The sequence below is a fragment of the Pungitius pungitius genome, chromosome 2 (assembly GCF_949316345.1).
Source record: "Pungitius pungitius chromosome 2, fPunPun2.1, whole genome shotgun sequence".
Lineage (NCBI taxonomy): Eukaryota > Metazoa > Chordata > Actinopteri > Perciformes > Gasterosteidae > Pungitius > Pungitius pungitius.
In genome coordinates this window covers 21117361-21142437 of record NC_084901.1, presented here as the reverse complement: position 1 = coordinate 21142437, position 25077 = coordinate 21117361, and the positions used below count along the sequence as shown (strand labels likewise).

General features: G+C 41.4%; 3 protein-coding genes across 4 annotated transcripts; 2 read left to right on the top strand and 1 right to left on the bottom strand.

Moving 5' to 3' along the window:
• Positions 1-811: 811 nt before the first annotated feature.
• On the top strand, positions 812-4537 carry LOC119211332 (phospholipase A and acyltransferase 3-like). 2 transcript variants are annotated; one of them, XM_037462164.2, is made up of 5 exons: positions 812-831; positions 1128-1188; positions 1439-1547; positions 1673-1941; positions 2205-4537. In XM_037462164.2, the coding sequence occupies exons 2-5, from the start codon at positions 1174-1176 to the stop codon at positions 2313-2315; spliced, it is 504 nt and encodes a 167-aa protein (XP_037318061.2). In that variant the 5' UTR covers positions 812-831; positions 1128-1173; the 3' UTR covers positions 2316-4537. The 2 variants fall into 2 exon arrangements, with proteins under 2 accessions (XP_037318061.2, XP_062416585.1); XM_062560601.1 differs by lacking the exons at positions 812-831; positions 1128-1188 and having other exon boundaries at positions 1302-1547.
• A 378-nt stretch (positions 4538-4915) lies between these two features.
• Positions 4916-12744, top strand: LOC119211333 (phospholipase A and acyltransferase 4-like). The gene is made up of 5 exons (XM_037462165.2): positions 4916-5045; positions 9987-10036; positions 10674-10782; positions 10961-11229; positions 11577-12744. Exons 2-5 carry the CDS (start codon positions 10022-10024, stop codon positions 11655-11657), a joined length of 474 nt encoding a protein of 157 aa, XP_037318062.2. The 5' UTR covers positions 4916-5045; positions 9987-10021; the 3' UTR covers positions 11658-12744.
• A 1315-nt stretch (positions 12745-14059) lies between these two features.
• scyl1 (SCY1-like, kinase-like 1) lies at positions 14060-22702 on the bottom strand. The gene is made up of 18 exons (XM_037462125.2): positions 22433-22702; positions 21656-21796; positions 20961-21083; positions 20645-20871; positions 20395-20485; positions 19928-20083; positions 19578-19736; positions 19324-19431; positions 19051-19164; positions 18785-18940; positions 18492-18680; positions 18217-18292; positions 17794-17991; positions 17477-17625; positions 17300-17389; positions 16357-16674; positions 15638-15716; positions 14060-15499 (listed from the first exon to the last, which is right to left on the bottom strand). The coding sequence occupies exons 1-18, from the start codon at positions 22538-22540 to the stop codon at positions 15375-15377; spliced, it is 2607 nt and encodes an 868-aa protein (XP_037318022.2). The 5' UTR covers positions 22541-22702; the 3' UTR covers positions 14060-15374.
• Between the last annotated feature and the right edge of the window lie 2375 nt (positions 22703-25077).

Here is a 25077-nt window from a genome sequence, read left to right as displayed (position 1 = left end):
AAACTGAAGAGGGAAAAGGAACTCAAGAAACGTTGGTTAGACAGTTCAGTGATCCACGTGATGGGACCCTGAGGTGGAGCAAGGAAGAAAAGATGATGCTCAACATCCAAAAGCCTTTTTTCTGGGAAGCTGTACAATCAACATATGGGAGGAATTATGAATTAAGAAAGTCAAAAATATGACTTTAAATATGCGCATGCGCAGGCTCCTTGCAGCTGGTTGTTGACATCACTACGGTCACAGAAAAGAGTCCTTTGTTTTTTACCTACATCTGGCTGCTCTGGGCGGTATTTATTCCATAGCACCCGTGATTAGCGACGATTGAAAAGTCCTAAAGAGAGTTCTCTCTTTATTGACTTCCAGGCTGGACGTGACCTATGTCTCGTCTGGGCTCCGACTGCAGCTGGACTGCTGCAAAACTCGAGGTTTCTGTGACACTAACTAAGACACTAAGGACAGTAACTGTAAAACAACACGTGCTTTCACGTCAGACACCACAAAAGTCTCCAATCCAGATAAGGACGCTGGTCGCTTTTGCCAAGAGGCTTTGCAAAGTCAATGTACCAAACAACGAAGGAGCCTGCACATATCTTAATCTCATGATTTCGATTTTCTAACCCTTCTTTTTTTGTGTGGTAGAAATGGGTTTCCACATTTCAAAGAGGTTGATTGAAATGTATGGTTATGTTGGAGGATGTAGCTTGAGGTGTGGTTGGATTGCATTGTATTGCACAAGTCAGGTTTTTCTTGCTATGTTCCACACCCTCAATGATATTATTAGAGTGCTCCAGATTAGAAACGAAACACAAGCCGTGGACATCGTCTTCACAGGTAGGTGGAACTCAAACAGCCTCAAAAATCATCATAAAATGGACTCTCTGAAATGTTACTAAACGCTTATATTGTTCATGGAGGTTGGATAAATAATGCAGGCCATTTGTTTGATACTGCATTTTGTTTTAAGTTGAGGTATACCTGGTAACTTGAGTGATTATACATTGACTATACTTGGATGAGCCGTAATGGTCACACAAAATCTGGACACTTTTATAAGCTTTCTAATTTTTCAACTCTTTTCCAGCTCTTGTACTGTGTGCTAATTTCTTATCTATGATTTGCGCCTGCAGTTGCTGAAGATTAAGCGGGTCATAGCCAGACAAAAGAAACGTGGACATGGCCCCGACACTGGTTAGAAAACACTAGTACTTAATCAGATTATATATTTTTATATTGCCGCTTTTACATGTCATTGTATTTTTTTGTGTCGCTTGTGTACAAGGGATTGCTGTATGTAGCATTTCATTGATTTTAAAACATTTAAGTAAAGTAAAAACAACTATTTAGCCCAATCTGGACTTAGTGAAAACCCAGAGTCCTTTCAGGTAAAATGTTCTTCAGTTGTGGCCAAACATTCTGTTTCCGTTTGTTCTCATCCAAGTATGATGAGAAACCAAAGCCCGGGGACTTGATTGAGATCTTCAGAGGGGCCTATCAGCACTGGGCCGTGTATGTAGGCAAAGGCTCTGTGGTCCACTTGTCACCACCATGTGAGTCACCCACACACACACACACCTATTCCCAAATATTAATTTCTCATATCAGATAATTTCTTTATATTATACAATAATTATTGCATAAGTAATGTCAGTTTGTCCCTCTTTTCTATAAACAGCAGAGGTTGCAGGTGCGGGTGCAAACCGCTTCATGTCCGTTGTAGCTGACAAGGCCGTGGTGAGGAAAGAGGAGCTGTGGTCAGTGGTGGGAGACAGCGAGTGGAAAATCAACAACGCCCTGGACAAGGAGTACGAGCCCCGCCCGGCTGAGGTCATTGTGAGGGAGGCCTGTGCGATGGTGGGCGCTGTGCTGCCGTACTGCGTCTTCAGTCAGAACTGTGAGCACTTGGCAAACGAGCTGCGCTACGGAAAGGCCGAGTCCCGGCAGGTAAGTGGATCCGTGAGGGGCGGAGAGCCGAGTATTAGGTTGCACAAAAATAAAATAAAATGGGGCATTCAATTATTTATGGATTCTGAGGGAATTCAATTGAGACGTAATTGTCTACATTTCTGCTGAACATTACAATATGATAGAAAATGAATCTTTAAAAAAAAGTCTTAATTTGTGACTACTCCATGTCCCGGAGTTGTGGATAATTCTAATGGATGTTTAAAGGTGAAGAACTGACAGGTGTCTGTTTCCTTCCGCAGGTGCGTAAGGCGGGTCAAGCGGTCTTGTTGGCCGGTGCGGCGACAGCGATGCTTCTGGGTGTCGCGTATCTGTTCAGCGGCAGCAGAAAAGAAAACAAGAACAACCAGTGATTGAAGTCTCCTGTTCAGCGACTTGATGAGCGGATCCCTGTCAAAGCCTAACTTTTACTCACTAAGAACACGGTCAGAAAGCCTTCTTTGGTTAGATCGACAGTACAAAGCTGGTTGGTTGAAGATCAAAGCTCTGTATTAATCCGACATCTTAACATTTACACATAATGCACAACGAACACATTCTGATTAATAAAGCTGCCAATAGGAAATATGTTCAAATGCTATAATTTGAACTGAAGATTTTATGGATTTATTTTAAAATTCACACAGGGTCTTACTTTTCGAAACCCACATGGTCCAGTTTTTAATGCCTCTAGTTACATTTCCTCATTCGAATCTACTTGTGTAGTTAGAAGCAGCATATTAATGTACACTGTTTTATACAAACCACCTCCTTTTATCCCTACATACACTGAAATCTGTTTACATTGGAATATATTTAAAGTACACTTGTCTCCTGTCCATCACAGACCCCCCAATTCCAATGACTAGAGGCAAAATGCAGACAAGGAACTCAAACGTGGTGATGACATTCAATGTACTCAGGAAGACATTCAATAGCGGTGTCTTAAAGTGTCTAGGTTGCATCCTTAAGGACTCATTCGTCATAGGAGCTATCCTTTGCGGCCGGGCATATCCCAGCATGCAGTGCAGGCGGATTTAGTTTATTCGGGACGGAGGCGGGTGATACAACGGAAGAGTTCGGAAGAGTTCACTTTTAATAGTAACGTTAAGTAATAGAATTCACTCGAATATCCAGATATAAATGTAATAGAATATATGACATCACATTTTAGTTTATTAAATCGCTTAAGATACTTTACGTTGGCAACCAATGCAGTGTTTTTAAATTCACATAAGACTGCTCTTAGTTGTAACGTTAACGCCATCATGCTACCTAGACTGGCCTGCAACCCCCCCTCCCCCCCGAGTCCATGTACTGCTCTTATGAACATCGTAGGCCAGACCGTCCTTTGTCAGAACTTTTGGTTCGGCCTATGCGGTCGTTTGAGGACCCGGGCCAGGTCTACCGCGAAGGCTGCTGAAGGCAACAACGATGCACCCTTGAGACTTTGAGACACAGCGAATGACTCAAACAAGGGATAAAAGACACGTGGCTTAAATACACTGAGAAGGTCCAAGTGATTGACACCGGTGGAAACAATCAGGGACACGGGAGACAATGACAGATGGCGACATGACAGGGCAGAAAGTGAGGCTAAACCAGGGCCACAAGAGGCAGGAAACTACAAAACACAGGAAACGACCCCAAACCGTGACACTTTGTGGGAAAAATTGAGAGCTCTGTTAACTCAATACCAACCAGTCAGACGGTAACATGCCTGTCCTGTTTGAATGGGATTTGCCCAGCTAACTGATGCTAGTATCAGTTGATGAAGCTATCATCAGTTGATGATGCTAGCTTTCGCTAATGACTGAAAAGCTTTGTGTAAATGTTAAATGTATAGGTCGCTTTCTCCATTAAACGACGTACAACACAACTCAGAATAAAATCCCCGTATCATTTAAATTTAATGTATTTAAAGGTTGGTTACACGTACCTGTGTGGACTCGAGGCAGCAGCACAGCCAGAATGAGACAAGTGAAAAGTGCCACCTCGGAACGTTGGCTTTCCCGCATTTCACGACAAAGATATAAAAGTTAGCAGAACTGTTGTTCCTTGAATTGAACTCCAACTTAAGGATTTAAGGATTAACAACTCACAAAATTTGTTTTGGAACATCCAACTTTCTTGCTTTGTTGTGCTAACTAACATTATTGCCTTAAATGTCAATAATTTATATTTTCAAGTTTTACCAACATAATTGCTGTTTTAGCCCAACAAATACAAGTTGTTTTTTTTACAGTGCACCAACCCCCTCAGTGCTCCCTGTGGTCTAGCATAATATTCCAATTTCACTGTTAAAAATGTGGTGCCTCCATTCTGTCTTAATACTGTATGTGGCAGTATGCAGTGATTGGTCCTAATAACTTTCAGCTGGGTCAGGATCACAGCCAATCGCTGCATGACAATGCTGTATAAAGGCGGCCTCAGGGCACTAATTTGCCGGCAGCTGGGGTTACGACACATCCTGGCGTCTTTCACGCTGCTCGCTGTCTGGAAACATTAGAATGTTTAAACTGCCCTCACCATACATCCCGCCTCGTGTCGCTACATGTAAATGAAACAAAACAATAGAATTGCAAAATTTGGCTTGATAACCATTTTAAATCTCACTTGCTGCTGTTCTATTGGCTCACGTTAATGCCCTAAATTCCACACTTCATTTCGTTATTACTTTAATCTAAAGATAAGTTTTAAAATGGTTGATTCAAATGTGTGGTTATTTTGGAGGATGTGGCGTGAGGCATGGTTGGATTGCGTTGTATTGTACAAGGGAGGTTTTTCTAGCTATTTCGCACAACCCTTAATGATCTAGAGTGGACAAAACAACCCCTGTAAGCAGATTGTCAATCAACACCTTTTTGCTACCTACCAACACATTAGTATTAAATATACTACATGTATTATCACTGAAACTTATTTCAAATGACCTGTCGTTGCTGAAGCCACCAGAGTAATTTTTCTACTTTTAGATAAGGCTTTTATTCTGAAGGTCATATGGTCAAGATAAACAAAGCAGCAACTGGTCGCTGAAAGCTTACTTTTGATTTCTCTGGTTTAGTCTCGAATATTAAAACGAGCCGTGGACATCATCTTTACAGGTAGGTGGAACTTTTAATCCGCGGAGGTTTTTTTTAGTAATGCAGCAGCGTTTTATAACCGGTGACGTTTCCGACACAGGGCGGCGGCTCGTGCCTTTGAGTGACGTAACCAGACGAGCTAATCTTGCGTCGCTTTTTGTTTTAACTTGATCGTATCCGACTGACACATTATCTACAGTACAGCAAGTTGGATCAAGTTTTCTTATATTAAGACAGAATAGCGGTAAAGTAGGACTGAGCAGAAAAGATTACCCAGTGAACATTTTTTGGTTGAAAAGACGTTGAATCAACGTCTATGCCCGACGTTGAAAAGACGTTGCAAAATGGAGTTCGGTAAAGTTAGCAAGATATTGACAGTTCGGTAAAGTTAGCAAGATATTGACAGATTCAGATTTCACGGTTCAATAGCTCATCAGCGAAAGGACGATGAAACACAAACGACACCTCCCTGTAACCGTAGTTATGTCGACAACATGCTACAACCCAAATAACGTATAATTTGACCAACACGGACCAGTGCAGAAGCTGTACAATTCACATTGATCTTAACGAGTGGCCGCTCGTGAGACAAGTGCGCGGACCGTGAGGCGAGTGCGCAGGGACCGTCTGCAAAGTGCAATGCGGAAAAACATATTACAGAAAAATTCAATAACTTCACTATTATAAACGCTAGAACCACCAAAATCATGACATATGTCCATGGGCTTGTACTCATTGTACTACAACTTGTATCTTGTTTGAAAAAGGCTTTTCAGTATTTTCTACGAATATTTTTCAACATTTATTGCAAATACCGTTCAATAGCTCCACTGTTATAGAGGGTAGAGCCACCAAACTGATAACATATGTCCAGGATCTTGTACTTGTTGTACTACACCCTTTACTTTATTTAAAAATAGCTTTTAAGTAATTTGTAAGAATATGTTTCAATATTTATTGCAAATACAGTTCAATAGCTCCACTATTATAAAGGGTAGAGCCACCAAACTGATAACATATGTCCAGGATCTTGTACTTGTTGTACTACACCCTTTACTTTGTTTGAAAATGGCTTTTCAGTATTTTTAAAGAATATTTTTCAATATTTATTGCAATTACTGTTCAATAGCTCCACTGTTATAGAGGGTAGAGCCACCAAATTGATAGCATATGTCTAGGATCTTGTACTTGTTGTACTACACCCTTTGCTTTGTTTGAAAATGGCTTTTCAGTATTTTTAAAGAATATTTTTCAATATTTATTGCAATTACTGTTCAATAGCTCCACTGTTATAGAGGGTAGAGCCACCAAATTGATAGCATATGTCTAGGATCTTGTACTTGTTGTACTACACCCTTTACTTTGTTTGAAAATGGCTTTTCAGTATTTTTAAAGAATATTTTTCAATATTTATTGCAATTACTGTTCAATAGCTCCACTGTTATAGAGGGTAGAGCCACCAAACTGATAGCATATGTCCAGGATCTTGTACTTGTTGTACTACACCATTTACTTTATTTAAAAATAGCTTTTAAGTAATTTGTAAGAATATGTTTCAATATTTATTGCAAATACAGTTCAATAGCTCCACTATTATAAAGGGTAGAGCCACCAAACTGATAACATATGTCCAGGATCTTGTACTTGTTGTACTACACCCTTTACTTTGTTTGAAAATGGCTTTTAAGTAATTTCAAAGTATAAAACTCAATATTTTTGGCAACTAATGTCATGGACGATAGCACCACCAGAACCAGGCCATCAATAGTTTTTTTGATACAATTTAGATTATAATTTCTTTGAGTATAATACAAATACATTCTATTGCAGTGTAGCTTCATTAAACTTCAAACAAAGATCACTCGATCCCATTTGATTTTCATAAAACATAATATTTGTTATGGAGCAGTTTTATAAATCAATATAAAGACTCAGACACACAATCTTATATTAACTAAAGGCTTCCTGAAAACACTCAACCCTATGTTTCATACTTTGTGTTTGTTTTGACCAATACGAATATTAATGCATATATTAAGATAAGAGCCATGACAACTGGGTTGAGTGTTTTCAGGAAGCCTTTAGTTAATATAAGATTGTGTGTCTGAGGTGGCTCTACCATCTATAATAGTGGAGCTATTGAACAGTAATTGCAATAAATATTGAAAAATATTCTTTTAAAATACTTAAAAGCCATTTTCAAACAAAGTAAAGGGTGTAGTACAACATGTACAAGCTCATGGACATATGTCATGATTTTGGCGGTGCTACTATTCATAACATTGGAGTTATTGAATATTTCTTTTAGTTATTTTTTTACGCATTGTACTTTGCAGACGGTCCCTGCGCACTTGCCTCGAAAGCGACCGCATTTTAAAAACAAAATGATTCCTTTAGCTCGCTGAGCCGTCTGTTCTGGTAAAATGAAGGTTAATTCGGGGTGTAGTTGGTAGTCGACCTCACTACGGTTACAGAGAGGTGTCGTTTGTGTTTTAATGTCGTTTCGCTGACGAGCTATTGAGCCGTGAAGTCTGAATCTGTCAATATCTTGCTAACTTTACCGAACTGCAAAATGGTTTAAAAGTGAAAGTTGTTTCAACGTCTATTCGTAGACGTTGAAAAGACGTCTATGTTTAGACCACATATCAACGTGATTTTTAATACGGTAAAATGTCGTCCTCTACTTTGTGCTATAGCATTATTTTATAGGTGTAAAAAGAAATGACGTCTACATTTGTGCGTTTAACACCGATATTAAAAATCACGTTGAAAACTGGTCTAAACATAGACGTCTTTTCAACGTCTACAAATAGACGTTGAAACAACTTTCACTTTTAAACCAATTTTAAACGTCTTTTCAACGGCAAAATTGCTCGCTGGAAAAGTACAGGTTACACACAATCAGCTGTTGACAGTTGTCAATCATGTCAACAGCCTTTAACATGGACAACACAATTTGATTAATTTGTATTTATTCATACCAATATAAAACTAAACACTTTTCCTATACAAAAATAAATTATATTTTGTGAAAATAAACTATGAAATTATAAGTGGAGCAACAACATGAACCAGTTAGTTTAGAATTTTGTGTTTGTAAACCGTTTTTCTGAATCATTGGCACTTCATTTTCAGATTCTGTAACAAGATCTAGCTCTGAGTCACTTGAATCCGGATCGTATACCTGAAATTAGCTCCGTCTCCCTCATCGTCACTTCAATGATTCAGATTGCGCAGAAGACACCTCAGCTGCAGATGCCTCTTGTCAACATGTTAATTCAATTCAATTAATTTTATTTTGTTCAACCCAAAATGAAAAATAAGCCTGAGGGAGGTTTACAGACTGTAAACATGCAGCATTCTGTCCCAAAACCATCACATCGGCACAGATAAAACTCCCTTCAACTGGACAACCCTTAAGGGTGAACAGTGGAGGAGTAGGTGTGTGCAGAAAGAACAACTTAAAGATGTACAGTACGTTCAATTCCTACGACAGAAATTATTCAAATATTCAGAGTAGTACACCAGGTGTAAGGCAGGACAACTGCAGGGACAAACTCCATCAGATGTAACCTCCATCCACAGGAACCTGTGAGGAGGGAAGAACAAAGACTTTAGGGAAAATGCAAAGTGTGTAATTTGGGTTTATAATGACAGTAATAAAAAAGTGACTTATAATGATAACAGCAGCAGGTGTTTTAGAACCCTTATTTATGGATTATTTACTTATGACATTATAAACAATTTATGACATTTCTAGAGTAACATTTCCAGGTATATTACACAGTACCATGCTTTACAATGTTGCTTTAAGCATGCCGTAACTTACGATGTTTTGGCTAGCTTGTTTACAGGCCACAACTTGTTCACCTGCAATCTGTGTTTAGGCCGCGTTGCTTTAAAAACGTGTATTTTCTACATGAAATGGGAACGGCAATAATATGATATGGGTACAGCAACAACCTAACGCATAAGCAACTCCAAACACACGGAAAATACTCTATGATGTTTACTTTTGGTCCAGTTCATGTTGAACGCTAAGCATGCTCCGAGCTAGCATGCTCCAAGCTAGCGTGCTAACTAGCAAACTATCTGCGGAAACGCTAACTAGCTTACCAAAATAACAGTCCTTCCCGTATCGAGTGGGCAGCACAAGTAAAATAACTGGTTATAGTTCCAGGTGTGCTTAATTCAAACACGTCGCTCTGCTCCCGGTGGAAGGTCTGCAAGCAAGAACTTGCGCATGCGCGTTACAGATGTGATCAGAGTTACGTGTTTTCAACTAATGTTTGAAACGGCCCGCATTATTTTGTCCTTAAAGCATATTGTTACGCCCCACCTGCTCTCCCGAGCCGGAGACTCTGTACACACACTCTCTATTTCCATATTCATTACGTTTTAAGGAAGATCTTAAATGCGTTGAGATCACGTCTTTGCGTAGACCAAATTTCGCCGACCAGTTCATTCATTATTATGATAATCTTAATGATATTATCGTCTCTCTTTGAACCTTACGTTACAACATGACACATAATCAATACATTTACCCGTTTTTAGCACGTTGATGTTTCACGCACTTTTTCGCCGGTTGAAAAGACGTTGAAAGGAGGTCTTAGACGTTCAGACCTCATTTCAACCCGATTTCAACCATGTTTCAACGTTGAAATAACGTCTTGTGCTCACTGGGATATGATTAATAAAAATGAACAACTATTGTACCCTCTTAAATGGTACCAAACGGTTGTATTGTTTATAACGGTTGAATAAATAATGCCCGGCATTTGTTTGATAGTGTATACTAGGTATACCTAGTAAACTGGTAGCTTGAGTTAATATACATTTACTATGCTTTGAGCTGTAATGGTCACACAAAATCCGGGCACTTTATAAGCTTTGTATGTTTTACTCTCTTCTAGATCTTATGTTTTGTGCTAATTTCTTGTCTTTGATTTGTTTCTGCAGGAGCTGAAGTTTAAACCGGACAAAGAAACGTGGTCATGGCCCCGACATTGGTCCGGAATTCAGAATACAGATTTTTATTTAGTTCTGTAGTTGTGTTCTATTTCATTAAGTACATGTCATTATTCAAATGGTATAGCTTGTGTGCAAGGGATTGCTGTATGTCGTCATTTAATTGAAACATTTTAAAGTTAAGTAAAAAGAACTATTTAACCTAATTTAACCCAGATCGGTTTAGCAGCTACGCTTCGTATTTTCATTCGATTTCAGCTGGGTTTGTGTCTGTTTTGTCCGTCTCCATCATTCTTGTTTAGCGCGTTCGTTCTCATCACTCAATCAGTGCACTGACGTTAGTTTCCTGGGCGCGATACTTTTTTCTTTGCATTCTTTTTACTCAGTAAAGGATATGATTTAAAATGTAGCAAAGTACAATACTTCAACAAAATTTTTTTACTAAATACTAAAATTACAGATTAAAGAAAAATACTTTAAAAAGTACACAAAAAAACTACTCAATTACAGTAACGCGAGTAAATGTTATTCGTTACTTTCCACCTCTGGTTATAATGCAATGTAAGTCGCTTTGGATAAAAGCGTGAGCTAAATAACATGTAAAGTAATGGAACAGAGTCCTTTCAGGTAAAAGTTCTGCCGTTGTTGCCAAACATTCTGTTTTTGTTCTAATCGAAGTATGATGAGAAACCGAAGCTTGGGGACTTGATTGAGATCTCCAGAGTATCCTATCATCACTGGGCCGTGTATGTAGGCGAAGGCTGTATAGTCCATTTGGCACCACCATGTGAGTTTCTCTCGCTCTCACACACACAGCTATTGCCACATAATACTAATCTATCTCATATCACATCTTTTTTTTCTTTTTTTTTTAACTTAAACTCAAGGCAAAAATCCTGTTGCGATATTCAGTGCATAAGTAATGTCTGTTTGTCCCCCTTTCTGTCCCTCTTAAATATAAATAGCAGGGATCTCGGGGCCGAGTGCAAACAGCTTGATGTCCGTTGTAGCTGACAAGGCTGTTGTGAGGAAAGAGGAGCTGTGGTCAGTGGTGGGAGACAACGAGTGGAAAATCAACAACGCCCTGGACAAGGAGTACGAGCCCCGCCCGGCTGAGGTCATTGTGAGGGAGGCCTGTGCGATGGTGGGCACCGTGCTGCCGTACTGCGTCTTCAGTCAGAACTGTGAGCACTTGGCAAACGAGCTGCGCTACGGAAAGGCCGAGTCCCGGCAGGTCAGTGGATCCGTGAGGGGCGGGGAGCAGAGTATAGAAGGGCATTAAAGTATTTAGTAGGTAGGGCTGTGAAGACACAACAAATAAAGATCATTTTCATATATATAAAAATTAAAGATGATCTTTGTTGTAGTTCATAAGCCCCTCTAGGAAGCAGGCAAGGACAATGGATTTCTATGCAAACCTGTTTCCATGGAATTGTCTAAATTTCTTTCTTTTGTACATTACAATATGATGGAATTGAGGAAAAATCTTAATGCCTGACTACTGCATTTCCCCAGAGTTGTGGACAGTTCTAATGCAAATCTAAACGGGAAGAACAGACTGGTGTTTGTTTCCCTCCGCAGGCGCGTAATGCCAGACTGGTCTCCTGGTTGGCTGTTTTAACGGCGGTCGTGGTCGGCGTTGGGAGACTCATCATCAGATAGTCAATCAACAACCAGTGATTGAAGTCGCCAAAGCCAAACTTTTACTCATTAAGAACTATCAGAAAACGCAGCTTCATTTTTATGTTATTCATCTGCATCTTGCTGCTTTACCTGCATGTGACCCTCAAGCCTTCACTGTAAAAAAACACAAAAAACTTTTTTTATGCAATTATCTAATCAACCAATCACATGGCTGTTGTGTCAATGCATTTAGGGGTGTGGTCCTGGTCAAGACAATCTCCTGAACTCCAAACTGAATGTCAGAATGGGAAAGAAAGGTGATTTAAGCAATTTTGAGTGTGGCATGGTTGTCTGTGCAACAGCAGAAGACCCCACCGGGTACCACTCATCTCCACTACAAATAGGAAAAAGAGGCTACAATTTGCAAGAGCTCACCAAAATTGGACAGTTGAAGACTGGAAAAATGTTGCCTGGTCTGATGAGTCTTGATTTCTGTTGAGACATTCAGATGGTAGAATTAGGTGTAAACAGAATGAGAACATGGATCCATCATGCCTTGTTACCACTGTGCAGGCTGCTGCTGGTGGTGTAATGGTGTGGGGGATGTTTTCTTGGCACACTTTAGGCCCCTTAGTGCCAATTGGGCATCGTTTAAATGCCACGGCCTACCTGAGCATTGTTTCTGACCATGTCCATCCCTTTATGGCCACCATGTACCCATCCTCTGAAGCTACTTCCAGCAGGATAATGCACCATGTCACAAAGCTCGAATCATTTCAAATTGGTTTCGTGAACATGACAATAACTTCACTGTACTAAAACGTCCCCCACAGTCACCAGATCTCAACCCAATAGAGCATCTTTGGGATGTGGTGGAAGGGGAGCTTCGTTCCCTGGATGTGCATCCCACAAATCTCCATCCACTGCAAAATGCTATCCTATCAATATGGGCTAACATTTCTAAAGAATGCTTTCAGCACCTTGTTGAATCAATGCCACGTAGAATTAAGGCAGTTCTGAAGGCGAAAAGAGGTCAAACACAGTATTAGTATGGTGTTCCTAATAATCCTTTAGGTGAGTGTACATCCACCCTCAATAAAGAAGATTGGAATCACATCTGCCTCTGCATTCTGATTGATGCACCGCTATGGTCACACATCTCCAACAAGCTACACTTACAGTCCTATAGCTGTCAACCCCTCACTAGATTTTCTTGTATCAGGGGTGCAGTTTAGACCAGTGGTTCTCAACTGGTCTGGCTCCGGGACCCACCCATCACCCCTTAATGACAACCCGCGACCCAAATCGATCGGTCAACGGGGGGGGGGACTAGTACGCTAAAGCTATGGGTTAGTAGATAAAATTAAAATAAAGATAAAGTGCACCAGCTAAACAGAAAGTGACAAGTGAACCAGCTTCACATGCTGCTTCCTGTCGGACAGGAAGTCAGTGATCCACTTGCAGGTGGAGTCGGACACGTGCAGCTGAGAGAGTTTGTCCTGCAGCAGAGACGGGATGATGGTGTTGAAGGCAGAGCTGAAGTCCACAAACAGGATCCTGGCGTAGGTTCCTGGGGAGTCCAGATGCTGGAGGACAAAAGTGGAGGGCCATGTTGACAGCATTGTCTACAGACCTGTAGGCTCTGTATGCGAACTGCAGGGGGTCCAGGAGGGGGTCGGTGAGGGACTTAAGGTGGGACAGGACTAGCTGTTCAAAGGACTTCATGACTACAGAGGTCAGTGCGACGGGCCTGTGGTCATTCAGTCCTGTGATCCTGGGCTTCTTGGGAACAGGGATGGTGGTGGAGGCCTTGAAGCAGGCTGGAACGTGGCATGTCACCAAGGAGGTGTTGAAGATGGCGGTGAACACAGGAGACAGCTGGTCAGCACAATGCTTCAGGGTACAAACGGTAAACACACACTTTTTTTCCCCCACTGGCTACAGGTGACAATACATAACAGGCTTCCACCACAGCCATTACTATGTCACATCTCACATGCAGCCTTAGCTTGAGGCTATGTGTGCACCGTGGGTCTGAAGAGCTTTTACTCGGTTTAGTTTTAGAGTGCAGTTATGAGTACATTGAACATTCAGCAAATCTAACAAGGCTTTCTAAGTGAAGTCATCTTTTACAAGCCATGTTTCAAGAACACATAAACATGAAACTGATGTAAATACTAGTAACATACTCTGAGCCATCTATGTCCTCTCAACTATTATGACATTCATCCTCGAGATCCTAGTCATAATTTTACACAGGGATTTGAAAAATTGCTGCTTAATTACCTGGGCGATGGTGGTGCATGGAGTAGTTTGGTGTGCTGAGAGCTACAAGTTTGGCGGTTCAAATCCCTGCTGCACCACGTCGAAGTGTCCCTGAGCAAGACACCCAACCCCTAATGGCTCCGATGTCAACAGCCATTTAAATTAAGGAAGAAATGTACATTATATAACTTATAACTTTATTTTTAAAACAGCTGACATGCTACATGATATGGATTTTTAGAACCAAACACAAATTAGTTCCTGACCCGAACACCAAGACATCAGCTCCAGCAGCAATGGCCATAGATCGAGTCAATAGAGCTCTTTGCACAGTGAGCAACACCAAACCTAACAATACCGTACCCAACTCAGACAGTGGTATTACACTAGAGGTTGTGGGATGAAATTTTGGGGTAGAATTGTCTTTCTAAACTTTAGTTGTTGGAGGTGATCCCACAGAGTTGATATGTTCTATTAAATAAAAGGCACAAATACAAAAGTAAAAGCAACTTTTCAGAGGGACTCTTTCAACCCAACCACACCAATTCATCTGGAATATGACCGATGATGGGTTTACCTTATTTGCTCAGATGATTGAAGCGTTTTTAGTGAGATCTGCATGATTAAACGTGTACCTCCTGGTGGAGACACAGGAAAAAGGCAAAGCCATTAATTGATTTTCCCTTGAAACCAGTTAACCAGCATCATGTTAACTAGTTAATTCCATCATGATGCTGCAGTACATGTGGCACGTTACCAGATCTAAAATCAGTCAAATGTGTCCCTTGTCAGCCCAGTTGAGTACAGTAAAACGCAGTGTTGACGGTGCAAAGTAAACACAACATATTTGTAATTCTGTGCCCCGAAACCTTTTGTTAGGCCATAAAAATACAAGTACATGCATGGATTGATTTGAAGTCTTTTCTGTTGTGACGGCAGAACTAAAACATTCATATCCACTGTGTGTTTACCGGGGCACGTGTGTGTGTGTGCGCGGCCCGAAAAACAGAATAATACATGTTTGATTCTTAAATATTGTAGTATATATATATTTCTCAATAATAAAAAAGGGGAATTTATTCATGTCATTTTAAGACAATATGGAGCATTTATATACATTTACTTTACAACTGCAACTAAGGTATGTATTCTAAAAAATAAAAATAAAGACGTTGGGATGACCTCGCGCTGCAGGGATTGAGGCTTTGTGCCGCTTTTCCCCTTTACTGTCTGTTTGTTTGTTGGTTTCAGCGCTGCCATCCACAACAATGCATTCATAAGGGACTGGATTGTTGCCTCTTCACCCATCGGTCAGTTCCTGAATGAAGAAAAACCGGGAATCCCAGAGCTGACAGTCATCCACTGTACCAAACAACAAGAATGTTTTCTTATGACTGTTCTCTCTGGGCCTTTTGTTTCCGGAATATCAAAGCCTCCATCTACTGCTCAGGGTCCTGCCCCTCTGGGATGTTCCTCTCCCTCCAAACCTTTTCAGTCCAGCTTGCGTGCGCCCAGCTTGAGAGGACCTTTGACCGCTTTGCGCTCGGCCCGTTTGGCCTCCAGCTCTTTCCTCCGCTCCTCCCGTTTCTTCTTGGAAAGCTCTGCCTTGCTGAGACCTGGTTGACAAAACAGTTTATTAGTTACCGGTCCCTTAACGAGAATAACTGAGTGTTAGTGTGAATACAGAGAAGGTTGAACAGAGAAGTAAAAAGAGGTTTGTATTTCTGATGAGGGAGGCAGGCTGGAGGAATTACCCTGGTTCCCATCCACTGACTCCCAGCTCTCTTCAGCGCCCCAGTCTCCTGTTGCCTCTGCAGGCCAGCCGTCCCCAGTCTGACAAGGAGAGAAAACACACACATAACTTTACTCATACTTTTAGATGATATGCTCCATTTCATCATGACTGCAGTCTTATTACCTTGTTAAAAAGGAAGAGTCTAATGATTTAGGGAAAAGGATTATTCAGATTACTCAGATTCAGATTCTTTATCAATACAACTCTCATGTCTGCACACTTAATATGAAGAAAGGGCCAACAGGTAATTAGCTTCGCTTAGCATAAAAGACCTGAAGCCGAGTAGGAGACAGCTAGCCTAGCTCTGAAAACATTTGATCATGCGACTCCCTGTGAAACCATAACATGAGATTTTACACAAATGTGAAATCACATAGGTAGGAGAGCTCGTTAAACGTTTAATCAGTAAACAAGAAGCTGAGCTAACTGCTTGCAGAGTCTAGCTTCACATTCACTGTACAAACACCAGCATGGATTTAAACCTCTCCTCGAACTGCAATGCCAAAAAGTCAAACTATTCTTTTAAAGCAGGTTGTTAAATCTTCCATAATATCTTCTACAGGGGCCTCTATAAATAGATCTGACACCAGCAATATTCCAAATGATCAGAATTCATGAATCCAACCACCACTACTTTGATCCGTCCCGCTGCTGCTGCTCTTTGTTCCGGCCTCTCACCTCGGTGCCGCCGGTGTTCCTCTGGGAGACGCTGCCGAACAGATCGCTCTGACCGCCCCCCTTGGCGGCCGCGCTGCCGCCGCTGTCCCAGTTGTACTCGCTGGCCAACCGCACTCCTTCCGGGAGGGGGAGCGTCGCATTGGTCAACGTTGTGTCCGTGTCATCCTCCCCCCAGTCATGGCCCCAGCCTTCCTCGCCCGCAGAGCTCTGGCCCTGGCCTTCCTTCTCGTTGGACCAGCTGTCGTCTGCGTCCCAGCCAGAGCTGCTCCAGTCGGCGGTCTGCTTCTTCCCCGCCGAGGAGGACGACGACCGGCCCGCCTGGACATGGGGAAAAGGTGACGGTCTCCATTAGTTCCTACAGTCCAATGAATTGGATCAGAAAGTTTGACGGTGAAAGAAACAAATAACCTGCGAGGCAATCTACAAATATGACACCACTTTTGAAGAGGCAAAGCACTAACTTAAAAGGGACCGGCATTCCCTGACAAGTCACCACTAAGGTGAAGGCAAACTTGTGTTTGGCCAGATTACGTTTTTTTGTCTTATTTAGCCACCTGTTAGCAATTGCCTTTTAAAGACACGTAAAAGCTTCAAGTTTCACGAGGACGATTTACTGACGTGTTAGATGTTGAAGATAAACATGAAGTACTGTTCAGCTCGTGTTAAATTCTTTCAGTAATCAACCAAAAACCCTCACTCACATTTTTTAGAGCTCTTTCCTGCAGCCCTCTTTAACAATACTTTTTCCTGATTACACTAAGCACCAAAACACTTAAAGTGAATACAAGTGTGTGGGATTTTTCTTTGGATCTTTCACATCGGCTGCCCAGTATCCAGCCTACACAATGTTCTCAGACTAATTCTAGGGAGAGTAGTTGCAATCAAAGTAGTATTAGCACTAAAGACAGTATTGTATCATGGGTAAAGATTAAAGGGCTCATACTCCTTTCTCACTGGCTTTCTTTTTGGCTGATGTCCTCCCTGTCCAGTCAGTGTTCCAGTCATCTGGCTCAGTGGGAGTTTTCTCTGGCGCCTTTATGAGACAGAGTCAACAAAATGAATTACAAATATTATAAAATGTAATTGGTTTTCAGAAGTCAAAAAGGTGGAGAAAACTGACCTCCAAACTCCCCCAGTCCTCCTCGTCATCCCAGCGGTCTCCTATTGGCTCGTCAACGTTTCCTGTTGACTCGTGAGTCCGTGGTTGGTTGGCATGTCTCGAGGCAGCATGGAGAGTCACGGGGGCTTGTGGAGTTTTCTTTTCAGAATCTGCGAAAGAAAGATAAACCACAGATGTGGTTTCAGATAGCATATCAAAGAGGAACTTCAGATTGTTACATATCAGAGTGTATTTACATGTGCCGAGGGGTCATTTTAAATATGAAAAGGGATGTGTGAAGCCCTTTGTTAATATGCTCCAAATGTAATGACCCGTACCAGGTGTAGCTACTCCATCTGCGGCACTCGTGGAGCTGGGGGCATTGGCGAGCTCGCTGTCCTCAGCCGCTGCGCTGCCCTCTGTCCCTGGAGCGTTGCGGATCAGCTTGGACGTTATCGAGGACATTCCAGTCACAGCCCAGCCGGCCCAGCCGGAGGACGCACCAGCTGGCTGAGCACAGGACGCTACATCCTTCTCTGCAGGACAGAGAGTTTGAAGTTTAATTTGTTGATTTCAGAAACATAACCAAAAAAATTGAGTCTGTTAATTCTGCTTCTAGAACTTAAATATTTCGCAGATGTTTTCTTCGCCCCAGAAATGTGGCATGGTATGCAAATATGTAGCATGTAAACGATGGTTTCCATGGCTGAATGAGACAAGAGTAGAAAGAAGACTTCAGCCCAGTGCAGTGTGCTACATGCCTATGTCTGCCAGCTTGGTCGGGTCTTCGGACACAATCTCCAGCTTTGAAAGGAAACTCTTGATGGCTTTGAATGCCTGGTAGAAGAAAGCAAGAGAGAACATCTTAAGCAGAAATACATTTTCATGTTCAAGTTGATCAAAGACATTTGAGCCAACGTGGTTGTAATAACAAGTCATCCCTTTTCTCCCCCAAAAAACTACTAACTACTTAATGTTCTAATGACTTGAGAAAAAAAAAAAACTGTCAACTTCAAAGGCCTTTAGTCGTGTATACCTGGTCCCTGACGCTCTTATCGGGGTCAACAGTAATGGCACAAAGCGTAGGGAGGATGCGGGCGGCAATCTCTGTTACGCTGTAGAAGTTGTGTGTGGCGGCGAAGCCCAGTACACCAGCGGAGCGTGAAGCTGGGAAGGGATCTTTAGTTGCTCTGGAAAAGGCAGAAATCAGAACACGCTGTCGAGTCTGTGAAGAGAGGGATAAACAAATTCTTGTGTTAGAACAGAATCTTCACTGGATGCTGGTTTAATGTTTTTTGTTGGCCATAAATCAATGTGGGTGTACTCTACCCCTGCATTGAGGTAGGAGGCGATCTTGCCCAGGCAGACGGTGGTGTTGCAGCGGATTGGGCCTTGCTCGTCTCGGGCCTGCAGTCGTGCAAAGTGGCGCATAAGCTCCTGGTTCAGGTTGGTCTCGTTCAGCTTGGGAGCCATCAGCAACATAGACTGGGTGGGTGATACAGAGAATAGTTATGGCACCAACGGCACATCCAGTACACTGATAATGTGCAACACCACCTCCTGATCCATGGTTTTGTTTAACACATGCCAACTACCTTGACGGTCTGTTCTCTGATGGCTGGGTTGGTGTCTGTGAAGCCGTGAACAACGTGAGGGAAAATCTGAGAGTTCACTGCTGCCTCATTCAGATACTGAATGAACTGCTCCATCTGAAACAGAGAAACACAGGCAAAGGGAAGCAACAATGTTAGAGCATATACAATGCGCCTGGTTGGAACATAAGAAAATGAAACGGAGCACAACCAACACATCCACTGTATCCCTACAGGACATTCTCAGTGGCTGGATGAAAAAAGCCTCAAAAATACCTGCTGCAGCAGCCGTATCCTCATGGCTCGGTCCGTGGAGGAGAACATCTTCACAATAACAGGGATGATCTTCTGTTGATACTCTTCAGCTGACAGGAACTTCCCCACCTAGACGACAGACAGAAACACAGGAGGGAAATAATTGGGTTATATTTTACTTTGAAAACGTTCAGATGCTTGTAGATGCTGGAGTTTACGGTCTATTTAATATTTAATTTAATAATTATTTAAAGTGTGAAAGCAAGACGATTGACCTTGAAGAGCGGTGTGAGGACGACAGCGCCTGCGTTGCCAAACTCAAAGGCGGTGAGCAGCTGAGGAAGGACCTTATGTTTGCAAAAATCTTCAGGGAAGGAGTCCAGATTGTCACTCAGGTCCTGGAAGAACTGCTGCTTCTCAGCCGCCTCCTTGATCTGGAGAGAAAGATAGTATTACACTTTCTGGCAACTACATCAAATTACACAAAGTGCCCGACATGGTAGTTCTACCCCAACTTGATTTGTTTTTATCTTGATACTCTACATTGGAACTTTACTATTGAGATTTGATTAGAACACCTATGCAAACAGCCCTTCTGTACATGTGTTTATGAAAGTCTGTGGACCTGTATCTCCTCCAGGAAAAGGTTGCTCTCCACAAAGCTGTTGCTGAGAAATCCCCCAGAAGCTCTACAGTTCTGGAGAAAGCGGGCTGGGTTGGGGCGAGCTCTGGGGTTGGCACCCACCAGCTCACAGTAATGAGGGACCAGGGCCTTGGGGATCTGTGGGCAAAAAGAGAACACACAGGACCGAACACAAGACTGTGAACAACACGTCTTCTGAAACCATGAAGCAACAGTAGGTCCAATTTCTTTCTTTAAGTCAAAAGAGCAAAAACATTTCCATCTCATTCCCCGTTGGTGCAAACTCTTCTCAGTTCAGGTTTCGATTGCTTTTTTTCTTTACAATGCTTTCTCAGAGAGAGAGATTTTCAATAACTATAACTACGACAATGGCTGTAGAGTATCAACATGCTGTGTAATCAATGACAATAATGAGGTCATAACAACAAGAAAGAGCAGGGGTGTCGTACCTTTCCCAGTGACCGGAGGGAGGACGTGCGAGGCAGTGGCCCGTTGAACACCTCCCAGATCAGGCAGCCGAGGCGCCACACCTCCCCTGCCCTAAAACCAACACGGATCCAGCTGAATGCAAGCATCTCCTTTACTAAACCAGACAAGGCATCTTACAGAGTCCTATTATGAACTCTTTTTTTTGTCACTCTTCCTGCTGCCTCCTTTCGAAAACATTCTTATTATCGTTCTGTCCCACCCTTCCCTTACCATTTCTCTCCAGTGCTATTGGACATCTCTGGAGGGTCATATTTCTCCATGTCTGGGTAAACTGCCTTTGGGGTAGGGAGCGAGACCCCGCTCGGGTCCCCCTGCTCAGGGGTCACATGATCGAGGGCCCCAAGCTTCCACTCCCCAGCCCGATCCACAAAAACTGCAGATACACCCAAGTTGTTGTGAAGCAGGTGGCAATCATTGACCAGGAAACTGAGAGCTTTCTGTGGAAGGAAATGAATGGCAGAAGTGGCGTAAGGGCCTACAGAGAAATGGCACCAATGAAAGTGATGGCCCTCTCTACTATCCTTACCACTATCTGGTGCAACCCCCAGGAGACCTCCAGCTCACTACATCCTCCCCGGTCTGCCTGGGCCTTCAGGTGGACGGCCAACGGTGTCACCTGCTCAGTAACCAGGTACAGGCTCTTCTCGGTCTGTGAAACAACCATAGGTAATAGATGTATATTTATTTACATTATTAACAGACAAAGATTTATATTGAATGGCAGTAAATATAAATAATCAACTATCCAGAGCTACTCTGTGAGTGAAACACAGTTTAGCACAGCCTTATAATTTACACAAAAACATTTCAAACAAACACGTCCAATACAATGTCCCCCTGATGCATCTCATTTTTTATAAATTATTACGGCAAGACATGTAATAGATGCGCAAATGTCATGCGGGCATTGTACTAATCGTACAGCAGAGCTAGTTAGGGAATTATATGATCTTGTTGGGAACACAAAAAAGATTCTGCCTATAATATGTTACGCTACAACTGTGCTACAAATGTCAAAGGCCTACAATGGTATATTCACACTCACCTCTAACTGAACGTAAACATGCAAAGAAAAGATGATGATTATGACATACATGACAAAACCAGGTCACTCACCACTTTTGAAACATAAGCAAGCTGAGAGACATTTACCTCTGATCACTATAAAAAAATGGCATCATGTGTAGAGCGCAGGGATGCAAAATACACATGAATGCATACCTCCAAGCCATCCACATAAGCCAGGATGTTAGGGTGACGCAGGGTCTTCATCCGCTTGAAGGCAGCCTTGGCGAGCTGGGTTTGCTGCTCTGTTCCCTGTGCGAACTCGTAGAGAAACACCGACACTGGCTCTCCATTGGTCTGAGGACACAGAGTGGGTAAAATGACGTAATCGTTAGTTGCTTATGATATTTTAGACATGACAAACGTTTTGAGGGAAAAGTGATATACAAAGTTTTAGGTCATCGCATTATGTTTACAGACATTACAATGAGCATGATGAAAACCGGAAGCAGGTGCTTGGTTGGCTTTCCCAGGTCGTGCGGTGATGATGCCACTTGCAGTTCAAATTGAGCTGCTTAACGATAACAATCTGGACAGTTTCCCGTGTAAGGTGCTGTCAGTGACGAGGAACTGCATCTTCATTAATGTGATGAAACATTAGTTTGATTACGGTTCCAAAAACAGCAACCGACCCGGCTAGAAGAGGGTGACGTGGCGAGAAAGACGTGTCTGTCTACCACAGTAAACACAGCTTGAACCACTGCTTTGGCGGAACGTATCGATACACACAGCGAGCGGAGGAAAGACGCGAGCAATGGCATTGAATCAGCGAGAAAGATAAGGTCGGACCTGACCGTGAACACGACAAAAACTCAGCGGACGATGTATCTAAAGGCTCAAAGTGGCGAACAACGCCAGCTAGCCGGCTAAGTGAAAGGCCTCCACGGAGAGGCTAGCTCCGACCGTTGCCCGGTGACGGCTTGCCTCTTTTACCTTTCGCTTCCCCCGATGTAGAGTCCATATTCCAGACTGCTCTTGGGCGTCTGGAAGAATTTCATACGCAAAGTCTTTGACGGGATCCCTGGCGAAAAAGGACCACATCTCCTCTTTCCTCCACACCTCATCGACCACAAAACACACACGGCTACAGGACACCTAAACAGACTGCTAGCTAGAGAGCTACAGGAGGCAGGAGGCTAGCTAGCAGCAAGCAGCGCGGAACTAAAGTGGCTCCGTGTAGACTTTGTTTCTGAACGTTGGTTCCGCGATAGCTTTCGTCACCACTCGCATGGTAACTGCATTGAGATTAATACATATTTTCTCTCACACTTTGGAAGTTCAAAGTCCGCAATAAATAACTACATATTATTCTGTCCATGACATTTGTCAAGGTAGCATATTTTGACTATTTATTCAAAACAATTTTCAACCAAAGATTTCTTTACTTTTATCTGAATGACATTTGTCCACATAACATTTGATCTAATGTATATGACCTCTTTTTCACAGCATTTAAAAACATATTATATATTGAAATTTCTTTTCAGATACTTTTTTTGACCAAATAATTTTGGACTTTTTCGAAGAGATTTATCAACATAACATATTTTGGATTTATTTTTCAAAACATTTTAAACCTTTTTTTAAACATTATTTGACATTATTTTCATTTACATTACATTTTCTGACCTAATATATTTGGACCTTTTTCAAGATTTCTTAACAAATATATATATATATATTTTTTCATTACATCTTTTGACCTTATACTAAACCATTTAACTTTTAGTTTAGTTGGGAAAACATGATCAACTATGTGAATCTTTGTCTCATGTACAAGATTATAGATAACTTGACCTCTCCGCTCAAACAGTTTGTTATCTCAAGAACAACTGGATATCGACTCAAAAGAGGTGCAGCAAGAGGGGACCGATATTTGCTGTGTCTGACCGATTTATGTATTCCACACTGTGCAAGCTTTCATATTATGGGCCTCTGATATAGATGTTTTCTTTTTGTTCCATTTCTTCATGTATCTATGTTTCTGTTTCAACATAATCATCCTCCATTTGTGTGTAAACTTTGAGAGCCTCTGTGTTGCATGTCTTGTTTTTCTTTTTCATTGTTTGTGCAAGCATTGCAAAGCCTCAATATTGTTTATCATTTTCAATTTAATCTTAAATTAACCAATAAATAAAGAATATATTTTTCAACCATCTTTTGACTTACATTTACATTTTACATTTACATTTACATTCTTTAGCTTAATGTTTTTAAACTTTTTTCCGTGACTTTTTAAAGCTTTTTTTTTTAACTTCATTTTCTTTTTTAGCAGTGAAGCATGTTTTGTGTATGCAGACATTAATATGATGCACTAATACAGAGCTAAAAGTCTTTCAACTGCTTTCAAGTGTATTTTTATGTTATATATTTGATGTGGTTTACATACAACAGTAGCAGCATTAAATGTACACATACAGTATGAGCAGGATAATGGCCAGTAACTTGAATTGCTTTAAAGGGGAATTTAGAAAACTGTGTGACTCCATAAATCTGTTGTATAAGATGTATCAGATTTTTATAATTATGCAGAGAACAGCTTGGTGGACTCCAATCTGATCATCACTGTTTTTTTCTGTATTCAAAGAGATTCACTATGGAGCTATGTTACCTGTAAAATAAGAATATTTGCTGTAAGGAATTAGTTCTAAGACGATATGTTGCAATAGGAATAATTTTCAAAATATACAATTCAGCCTCAAGAGGGAGCCAAAGTACTCAGATCAGCGTCCACAAGAAACCTCAGCTGGAAATTCACTTCTCGGTGGATTCAATAATCTACAACCCAATAGATTACAAGTACTTATAGTATTTGTAATCTAAATGTAGTATTTTATTTAACTGGAATATTAAGATGTGTAGAGACTGGAAAAAATATTGAATATATTCAGTAGTTGTTACATGTTGAACCCTGTGTTGTGTTGGCCCTGTATCTCATTTTGTACTTCCTCCATTGAAAACCCCCATGAAGAATAAAGAGAAAACAAATGGTAATATGACGATTTAAAACAAGAATGTCATTTGCATTTAGGACGCTACTTCACGAACACTAGAGGGAGGCATCTGCACTAAAGTTATCCATATTAGCATATTAGGTTTTTGTCTTTGATGAGCTTATAAAATATTATGTATTTCTCAAATCACTGCTATTGTCCAGACTGTTATGAAGTGTCTGCAAGGTACATAAGAGAGCGAAAGGGTGTTCACAGATGATTAAATCCATTTCACAAAATGTGTTAAATGTCCTCTCAAACACCACTAGCCACACCACAAGCTGTTAATGAACACTAATACATTGTATACAGAATCATTGAACTATAACGTAGCACTTGTATATTTTCAAAGGAATACTTAATATGAAATATTCTTACACATTTCCTTTCCAAAAGTTAGCTGAGAATATTGATGCCACTGTCACGTCGATGCAGTATACACAAAGATGAGCTTAGCCTGGCACAAAGAATGGAAACAGGGGGGAAACGGTAAGCCTGCCCCCAAAACTAATTAAATAAGATATTATATATGTTTTACTTTTTTCAAAATGTTTAAAATAAAAGTTAAAAACATCAATTTACAGA

Coding starts and splice junctions, on each gene's coding strand:
- scyl1 (XM_037462125.2), bottom strand. CDS start 22,540: ATGTGGTCCTTTTTCGCCAGGGATCCCGTCAAAGACTTTGCGTATGAA. Junction 20,872..20,960: donor GGGGGTTGCACCAGATAGTG/GTAAGGATAGTA, acceptor TTCCTTCCACAG/AAAGCTCTCAGTTTCCTGGT. Junction 15,500..15,637: donor GTCAGTGGATGGGAACCAGG/GTAATTCCTCCA, acceptor TTTGTCAACCAG/GTCTCAGCAAGGCAGAGCTT.
- LOC119211333 (XM_037462165.2), top strand. Junction 10,783..10,960: donor AGTCCATTTGGCACCACCAT/GTGAGTTTCTCT, acceptor AAATATAAATAG/CAGGGATCTCGGGGCCGAGT. Junction 11,230..11,576: donor GAAAGGCCGAGTCCCGGCAG/GTCAGTGGATCC, acceptor TTCCCTCCGCAG/GCGCGTAATGCCAGACTGGT.
- LOC119211332 (XM_062560601.1), top strand. CDS start 1,388: ATGTTCTTCAGTTGTGGCCAAACATTCTGTTTCCGTTTGTTCTCATCC. Junction 1,548..1,672: donor GGTCCACTTGTCACCACCAT/GTGAGTCACCCA, acceptor TTCTATAAACAG/CAGAGGTTGCAGGTGCGGGT. Junction 1,942..2,204: donor GAAAGGCCGAGTCCCGGCAG/GTAAGTGGATCC, acceptor TTCCTTCCGCAG/GTGCGTAAGGCGGGTCAAGC.